The 9,104-nt window shown below is 54.9% G+C and overlaps 1 protein-coding gene across 2 annotated transcripts; it reads right to left on the reverse strand.

Moving 5' to 3' along the window:
• Window positions 1-2,441: 2,441 nt before the first annotated feature.
• On the reverse strand, window positions 2,442-6,567 carry PPM1M (protein phosphatase, Mg2+/Mn2+ dependent 1M). Of its 2 annotated transcripts, none has more exons than XM_058679065.1 (10): window positions 6,155-6,567; window positions 5,471-5,594; window positions 5,093-5,347; window positions 4,536-4,648; window positions 4,213-4,297; window positions 3,998-4,098; window positions 3,802-3,865; window positions 3,517-3,624; window positions 3,257-3,405; window positions 2,442-2,959 (listed from the first exon to the last, which is right to left on the reverse strand). In XM_058679065.1, the coding sequence occupies exons 1-10, from the start codon at window positions 6,388-6,390 to the stop codon at window positions 2,815-2,817; spliced, it is 1,380 nt and encodes a 459-aa protein (XP_058535048.1). In that variant the 5' UTR covers window positions 6,391-6,567; the 3' UTR covers window positions 2,442-2,814. The 2 variants fall into 2 exon arrangements, with proteins under 2 accessions (XP_058535048.1, XP_004581580.2); XM_004581523.3 differs by having other exon boundaries at window positions 3,998-4,116; window positions 6,155-6,557.
• Window positions 6,568-9,104: the final 2,537 nt, after the last annotated feature.

Below are 9,104 nucleotides of genomic sequence, written 5' to 3' on the forward strand. Positions count from 1 at the left end.
CTTTTTCTTTTTTTAAGCAATTGGTTTTTGAGTTGTTCCCTAGATTGAAAGGGCAAGAGGCGTACACCTTTCCTACTGTAGCCTGAAAATCTGGAGCTGCCACAGTACCACCCACTGAGATGCCAGTGGAGGGACTTGAAGAAACCACAAAAAAAAAGCTGCCTACTCGCAGCTTTTCAGGATAGAAAATTCAGGCTAAGAATAGCTGTTCAGAGATTGAGTTAATAGGAAAGGCTGTGGGACTTACACATGTGCAGCCAGAGTCACCACCATACACGAGTTGCCCAGCAGGAGGCATGTGATGCGTCCAAAGCTGACATGCCACCTCACAGCAATTCCTGAACCGTGGAGCTGCAGAGCTGGCTCTGGAGTTGTCTGAAAAAGAACAAAATGGAGCTTGGTAAGGTGGAGGAAGGGAAGAGAGTAACTAACACCTGGGGCCATAGGGCCACTCTCAGTGGGAGCCAGAGGTGCCCCGGCCTTCCTTGAGGAGGAGGGTCTGCTTACCACCGTCTGTCAGAGTCAGGGCCAAAGCCATTGCTTTGTATGAGAGCAACACTGCACTACCCTACCACCAGCCAGTCAAGTATTTTTTTAAAGATGATTCCCCCTTTCAATTGTAATTACTGCTTATTAAAGAAAATTTGGGAACTTTAAGAATCACTTGGCCACCCAAATGCTACCAATGTTAATCTTTTGGTGTTAAATATTCCTCTAGACCTTTCTGTGCATAGATTCCTGGTGTGTTTACATAGTTATTATCTGCTGTAAATACAATTTTATGTCCCTTTTGTACTTAACATATAAACATTTTTTTCCATGTTACCGGTCTTCAGTGGTTTTGTGGTTGCAGCTCTTCCATTGGGGTTTCTGTAGCACTGTGTTCCTGGTTCCCAGAGCTGCAGGAGGAGTGTGTTGTATCCCATTCTGTAGCATTCTGCTGGAATGCAGTGAGAATGGATTGTTCGCTTCCAGGGATATCCCTTTACTGAGTCAGTGATGAAGTCCCATGGGCTGGAGAAGGAAGTCCTAGACCCAGTGCCCAGCACGTGACCCCAGGCTGTAATAAATAGCCATAGGCCCAGAAGTCACAGGAAAGTAGGCCTGAGCCAACCTTGATTTTCAAAACCTATACCTGGCATATACATTGGTCTCCCTGTTGACCTTAGCCCCTGATCAAACTGGCAACCTCTAGCTGGAATAAGTTTTGTCCTGCTAGGCCCTAGCTTCTGCAGGGCAAGGACTATGAGTCCTCTTACTTGGGATTCCTATTGAGACCTGGTGGGAGATCTTAGCCACAATGCTTGGCAAGCCATGGCCTGGCTGGTGAGTTGTAATTGCTGGAGTCTGCTTCAGAACCTGCTTCCTGCCTCTTCTCTGGCTCTCCAAAGCAAGAGAGAAAACCTTAAGCATACCACTTTGTGCCAGGTCATTGGAGCTTGGCGAGGGATACTGACAGATGGCAGAGGGAACATCCTGGGACCTGGCTCTGTATGGTACACTGGGCATAGGCTTATCTAAAAAATGTTTTTTCAAGGACAAAGACACCCTCACCTGTACTCTTGCAGCAGCCACTCTAATCATTGGCCTGCTTGAAATCAAAAGACCTACAGTGCACCTGCTCCTTGGCTTAGAGCAAAAGATAGATAGGTCAGTAGGAGGCCAGCAGGCTGTGGGGGAGATGGCTCAGCAGCTGACCTGTGTAAGAGGCACTGGATGTTGCCACACACTCAACTGTGCTGAGAAAGGAGGAAGTGTTTAAGTTGCAGGCTGGGGGAGGGGCAGCCCTCCTGCATCCGTGCACTCTTGGATCTTGTGCCCCACTGTAGTCCAGGGCTGCCAATTGCCAAATAAGATTTCACCTTAATTGTTAACTGGGTGAGTGTGGAAAGAGGCAGGAGAGTTGAAGATCTGATGTGTTTTTGCCATACAGTCAACAAATAACTTTAAGTCTAGCTTTACAGATTCTTGGTTCAAAAGTGAAAAGGGTGTAACCAGAAGTCTGGTGCTCACCAGTGGTTGGCTAGAGACCTCCTTTCCATTCTTGGGGCTGAGAACTGAGAGAAGACATAGCCCTGATTTTAGGCACAGTGACCCACTAGAAGGTGATAAATGGCAAAGGTGTTCTGAATCCAGGCTGTACATCAATTCATGATTCACAAGAGCTGTTTTGTATATAAACATTTAATAATAGAAGTGATGGATGGGGTGCAACAAAACAGAGTCATTGCTAGGGCCAGGGACAAGCAACCAGTTGGGTCAAACTAGAAGTGACCAGATTGCACTTCTCTGCCAACCAATTCTAGGAACTCCTGCCCCTTTTGTTCCCCGCCAGCCATAGCCCCAGTGTTTTTGCCCTGCCTCTAGTGGCAGAGGAAGGCAGGGTGAGACCTGAGCTGGTCTTCTCAGGGACTGTCTTTATGATGGCTGTTGTAGCAGATTTCCCTGAGGCACTGGCATGGTCCTCAGGGATTGTACAGATGCCTTGGTATTATTCATGGCTTGAAGACTTGAGTCCAGATGGGCTGGCTACCCCTCCTGGCATCTCAAGTTTATCACCTTAATCTAGGTCTCCCTACCTAAGAATCATGCTGTGGGGCTGTGGAAGAGCCTGTTTGAGGAGACCTGCATTGGGTTCACCTCCAGAGGAATGTCCCCACAGAAGGCCAGACCCTGCCAGCTCCGTCTGCCTGGTATGTTTTTGCTTGTAGTGAGTATTAATTGGGGTGGATGGCAGGGATACAGGGCTGTGCCAGGACAGGGCAGACAGACCACATGTGGCCCTGGAACAGTACCGGGACACAGTCTGAGTCCTCAGTGGCCACTGCTTCCTTGGCTCTTGGTGTGCAGTGGTATCACAAACACGGAGATGTCATCATAGGACACATGCCTTTCACCCGTGGTACTGTCCTCCTTCCCCTGCGTGCTGTGGATCAGCATTTGGGCCAGCTCGGAAAACCTGCAAAGGCCATCGTGTGCTTCAAAGGGAAGAACCAGGAGACAAAAGCCAGCCCCTCAGGAGAACTGAGCAGCTGGAAATCCAAAAAATACCGTCTGTGGACCAGATAGCAACAAGTCTGGAAGGACAACATGTTGGACTGTGGGAGTTTGGGGAACCCAGTCCTCCCCAGAAAGCTGGAGAAAAGCCAGGTCCTGACCACCAATTGAGGCCCCTTGGCACTAGTCTTCCCAGCCCTAACTGCTTGGTGTTGCTACTAGTTCCCAAGCCCAGAAGGGTTCCTGAGAGCTATGGTACCTGTATGGGTCATCTTGGTTTCCAGGGAGGAAGCTTCTCACCAGCCGTGCCACCTGATCATTGGACAGGACATCCCAAAGCCCATCGGTTGCCATGACAATCACATCATCCTCCTGGAGCTCCAGCTGGTCCATATTCAGCACAGTCACCTGCAAGTTAAGCCTGAGGATCCTTCAGCGCCCCCTTCATGGCTCCCGTCAGCCTCACTGTCTGCCTTTCTGGGCAAATGGAAGCCAGAATGGACCATGTGGTCCCCTCACCTGTGGGATGGAGAGCAAGAAGGGCTTAAGATGGATGTTGGTGTCCAAGACTCTGAGCTGATGATCTCCTAGGCCCCGAGAGACAGCCAGTGTGCCCAGTAATCGAGCCTGGGGGCAGGGAAGGCATGAGGTCCAGCAAAAGGCCTAAGTGCTAGGCTCTGGCACTGCCCAGGCGGACAGTGGTCTTCAGGCCCTGGGCAGACACCAGCCACAGCCCCCAGCAGGAGAGCTGCCACCACTGCTAGGTGGCAACTAGAGAATTCTTGGAGGGGGCTGGATACTGACCTGCCGGCCCTGTCCATGGATTAGTGGATACTTGAGGTCTGCCTTCTCCACATGTTTGTAGCTCCTACCAGGAGTAATGCAGCATTAATCAGGGTCCCAAGCTCCAAGGCCAGCTAGGCTACCCTGCCCAGGTGACACAGTTGGGCCCAGAGCCCAGGGCTCTCCCCACCCCATCCCTCCACCCAACCAGGCTCACCAGCCGCTCATGTGGTGATCACGGAACAAAACCTTCTGCCCCAAGTCATCCCCTTTCAGCCGCCGAGGGAACTCCAGTCTGGTGAACTCACCGGCCAGAAGCTCAGGGTAGACAAAGGCCTGGGGTGGGCAGCCATGCTCATGTCAGCGTGCCTCCTGTGGCCCCAGACCCCAGGAGCTGCAGTTCCACAGCCTTCCCCTGCCAAGGGCACCTACCAGCTGCTGGATCCGCTGCCGCTCTGTCTCTGGGGTGAACTCAGAACTCAGTGGCCGAACCTCATCTCTCCGCACCAAGATGGCCCTGGGCAGGGGAGGTCTCTATCAGGTAGCCCCCACACTCACTCACAGCCATGACTGCCCAGCACCTACCTAAAAAGCTCAGCCGAGGTCCCTGCCCTGACGACCACTGTTAGCCCTCACCTGACATGTGCAAACATCAAACACAACCCTCCCAATTCCTATCCCTCCTCATCTAGTCACTTCACACTGTCCTCTCAGCCTATGGCATTCTGCTGCCCACTCTGCAGAGATGCACTCACCTGCTATCCCCAGCATTGGCCACATACAACTTGCCCTGCAGAGAGACGGCCACCAGCGCAGTGCAGCCACCCTGCTGGCCTGAGGCTTCCAGCTCTCGCCCAATCACCTCATCCTGGAACAAACCAAGTCCCCTTTAGCTTCTGTGCAGACTGCCTCTGCCCCACTCTGCCCCGCCTGACAGTTCCCTTGCCACCTGCAAGTGTGGCAGTCCCAAACCCACGACCAGTTATGACTCCAGGGATCTCCCTGTAGCCACAAGATCTAGACAAGAGAAGTGCTATTCAAAACAGGAAGGGAAACCAGCCCCTGCACCAAAGACCACAGGTTGTGCAACAACAAAGCAGGTAAAAGTGCTCCACACCCAGCAGGCACCATATGGGAAGGGATGACATCTACAGACATGAGGAACCAATCACCCCAGCCTTATCCTCCCAGCCCAAAGATCTGTGATGGTCACCACAGTGCACACCACGCCCAGCTCCTTCAGGTCCCTCCCCCATCCCCTGCAGGGAAACTTCCCACCCCCCACCCCCGCCTGGCCCAAGACCACACTTACACATTCCTGGAAGGCATTCTCCAGGGCCCCGACCACCAGGTCTTCTGCCTTGATGTCCTTTTCCTCCACGAACTGGGGGTCACTCGGGCAGATGCAGCGGCCACTGAGGTGCATGGGAGGCTGTGGGGCCATTATGCCTTCTACCACGGTCTCGAGCTGCCGGCGCAGGCACGAGTGCAGGGTGTTGGCAGCCAGGATGGCTGCAGTAGGACCACCGTGCCCATCAAACAGGGCCCAGTAATGACCGATCAGGAACTGCACAGGAAGGGCTTGGCATCAGGCCCTGGTTGGCTTCTCCAGCTGTCCCTTAGCTCTGCCTGCAGAAGGGCGAGCATCTTAGCTTGTGCCTCCTACATTTGCAGGCAGGCCAGCACTTACCTCCTCTGGACACACGGTCAGCCACTCCTGGTCCTCCATCTCTCCAAACTCACAGCGTCTGATGCACAGTTTCCCACAGGCTGCCTGATCCTCATTGAACTCAGATTTCTCTGCATTGATGATCCTGTGGCCGGGAAGTGATGTGTGACCCCTCAGGGATGTACCTGTGGCCCACTGGGCACAGAGGATCAAGCTGGCACACACAGAAGAGATAGGCTCTCTTGCTGGACAAACCAAGACGCAAATTTCCTCTTATCTGTCCAAAGTGAGAGGCGACTCAGCCCCTCTGACCCGTGCTGCCCAGGGAGTCTGGGTTTCCCCCTCCTGTCCCCTGCCCCAACTCAGCCAGGTTCCTGTCCCACACAGTGTCAGGCATAAAGCGGGGCAGGGGCATAGGGGTCTAGGAGAGTGAAGAAGCTGCTAGAGGGGTGGGTGGTGCTGCTCTCATTCGAAGGTCTTGGGGTGCAGGTCTTCCTCACCTCCAGCCTCCTCCCAAGGAAAAGGGTGTGGTGGAAGAAGGGGGCAGCTGGGAGGGTGGCGAGGTGAAGACTTGATGGCCCGCTCCATAGGAGGGTCACTGCCTCGGCTCGGCCTGCTGTCTAGGCCCGCTCAGGGTAGCTCAGACCAGGGTCTTGGGTTAGGAGGGGTCCGAGGCAGACGGGTCGCAGCGATGGGTGCACTCACTCAGCGTAGCCAGCGTTCCAGGGCAACGTGCGGCCCCGCGCCGGGCAGCGTACGGGCCGGGCATCGGTGCGGCGTGGGACGTCGGTCGCGCCGGGGCCGGAGCCCGAGCCACGCAGGAAGCGAGGTCGTCGGTAAGGCACGGGGCTGGTGCGGGGCCCAGGCGGCCGCAGTCGCGGCCGCGGCGCGGGAAGCGGATCCCCGGGCAGAAAGCGGCGGCGGAACCAGCCGGCGGACATGGCGCGGCGGCAGGGGCTGCCCGCGCAGCGCGGGGCCGGGGCCGGGGTTGGGCCGGACACCGGGCCGCCGACGCCCGCCCCTGGGAGGAGGAGGAAGCGGGCCGGGGGCGGGGCCGGGTCAGGGGAGGCAACCTCCCCAAACGCCAGCTCAGCTTGGACCTGGAAAACGTCCGATTTGAAGAATCACCACACCACCCCAATTTACGGGCCAGAAAACCGAGGCCTAGTGGGGGACGCGAAGTCACCTGCCTGCCATGTCACGCGGCCACACTGGGTGGGCAGGACTGCCGTTCCCCCGCACGTGTGGGGCAATGACCTTTGAGAGGGGGTGCCCCCTTCCCCTACACAGTCCACGGCACAGCCTCCTGCAGGGAGGGGACCTTCCGTGTGGAGAGGATGGGGCCAGACTGTCCTTGGAAGGTGTGTCTCAGAGCACCCTGTCCCCGCGGCCTGCCCCCCTCTGGGCCCCGCCTCCCACAGCCGGGCACCCTGACATGGGGGCACACGCCTTTCCCATCCGAGAGGGGCTGCTGCCTGCAAGGGCCAATTACCAGAAGGGCCGTCCCTCCCACCAAGATGTCCTTGTCCTCCCTGGCCTGTATGACCAGAGTCAAGAGCCATCTTTGGGAATCTAGAGAGGAATTTGTGGTCCCCAAAGGCTGCTGCGACTCCCAGCTCGGACCAGGGAATGAGGGAAGTGAGAGGCTTAGATCATGGGATGTAGACAGCCTAGCATGCTGGGCTCAGTGGGCAGTGTCCCCCATACCCTGTCACCAGGGCACTTTTTCACCCGCTGCCACTGGAGCCCAGTTCCCCCACACCCCGGGACTGGGATCTCAGGTCAACCAGACAGCGCTTGGAGCCCTGGGAGGGGAAGTGTGCTGACATCCAGGCCCGTGTTGTTTCCATTATGACAGTCTGCTGACTCGACCCTCCTCCCCCACCAGATTGCTCTTCCCCTTTCCTCCTCCAGGGAGCCAGGGCCTGCCAGCTCAAAGTATCCGGACCAAGTCCCCAAGGTGCAGAATGCCTCAGTGGGGGGCAGCTGTGTGACAGTCCACACTTTCACTGCTCTGCCCAAGCTCAGACACCTGCTCAGTGGCACCACTTCCTCCCAGCAGCTAAGCTGTCTCCCTCTCCCCCACCCCGCCCCCACCTCTGCCCCCACAGGCAGTTCCTCCAGCCCAAGGAGGAAGTGTCTTCAGGCAGGAGCCTGGGCCCTGCACCCCTCCCTGGGATGACTCAATTCTAGAACAGCCTGGGGGGCTAACTGACTGGAGCTACTGCATGTGCCAGGTCCTCAGGCAGGGAGTCAGGCCAGGTAGGCATCTGCCCATGGGGCCACAGTGCAAGGAAGGGAAAGGTCCTGGTGGCTGGGGCTTGATGCTGAGGGGCTGGAGAAAGTTTCCCAAAGAAGACATGACCTGAGACCTGTGACAGGATTCTAGGCAGGCAGGCAACTCCTCACACTCAGAAGTTAAGGGCTTTAAGGCCTTCAAAATCTGAATTTTTTTTAAAGATTTTTAATTTATTTTTTTTTGGAAAGTCACATTTACAGAGAGAAGGAGATACAGAGGAAAAGATCTTCCATCTGATGGTTCACTTCCCAAGTGGCCACAATGGCTGGAAGTGAGTCAACCCAAAGCCAGAAGCCAGGAACTACTTTCTGATCTCCCACACGGGTGCAGGGTCCCAAGGCCTTGGACTGTCCTCAACGGCTTTCCCAGGGCACAAGCAGGGAGCTGGATGGGAAGTAGAACAACCTGGACACAAACCAGCGCCCACATGGGATCCCAGGCATGTAAGGGGAGGACTTCAGCCTCTGGAGTATGGCACCCCAGGCCCTCAAAGTCTGAATTCTATTCCAGCAGTCCACACATCTTGTTTAGCTTCCATTTCTCTTAGACATCATCTGTGTGCCTTTTCCTGTGGATCAGTCTCTTGGTATCCTCTCCCTTATTTTCTCCTGGGCCACTGATCTTTTAAAGTGTATATATTTATATTTATTTGAAGGGTGGAGAGACAGCAAGATCTTCTATCTCTGAGTGCAGTCCTCAGATGCCTGTAAGAGCTATGACTGGGCAAAACCAGGAGCCTGCAACTCCACGCCTGGGTCTCCCACATGGCTAGCTGAGGATCCAAGCACATGAGCCATCATCTGCTTATCTAAGGCAGTGCACTAACAAGAAAGGAAATCGGAAACAGAGTAGCTGGGACTCAAACCTGGCACTCCAGTATGAGATGAAGGGGAATCAAACAGCAATTTTATCTGAGCCTACCTCTGCGGGTCTTTTCTTTTATTATGAGAGCTCTTTGTACATAAAGGACACTGACTATTTCTTTTTTTTTTTAAAGATTTATTCATTTTTTATTACAGCCAGATATACAGAGAGGAGGAGAGAAAGAGAGGAAGATCTTCCGTCCGATGATTCACTCCCCAAGTGAGCCGCAACGGGCCGATACGCGCCGATCCGAAGCCGGGAACCTGGAACCTCTTCCAGGTCTCCCACGCGGGTGCAGTGTCCCAATGCATTGGGCTGTCCTCAACTGCTTTCCCAGGCCACAAGCAGAGAGCTGGATGGGAAGTGGAGCTGCCGGGATTAGAACCGGCGCCCATATGGGATCCCGGGGCTTTCAAGGCAAGGACTTTAGCTGCTAGGCCACGCCGCCGGGCCCTATTTATTTCTTTAATTAATTTTTTTTTTTTTATTGGA

Source organism: Ochotona princeps, chromosome 21 (genome assembly GCF_030435755.1).
Source record: "Ochotona princeps isolate mOchPri1 chromosome 21, mOchPri1.hap1, whole genome shotgun sequence".
NCBI lineage: Eukaryota > Metazoa > Chordata > Mammalia > Lagomorpha > Ochotonidae > Ochotona > Ochotona princeps.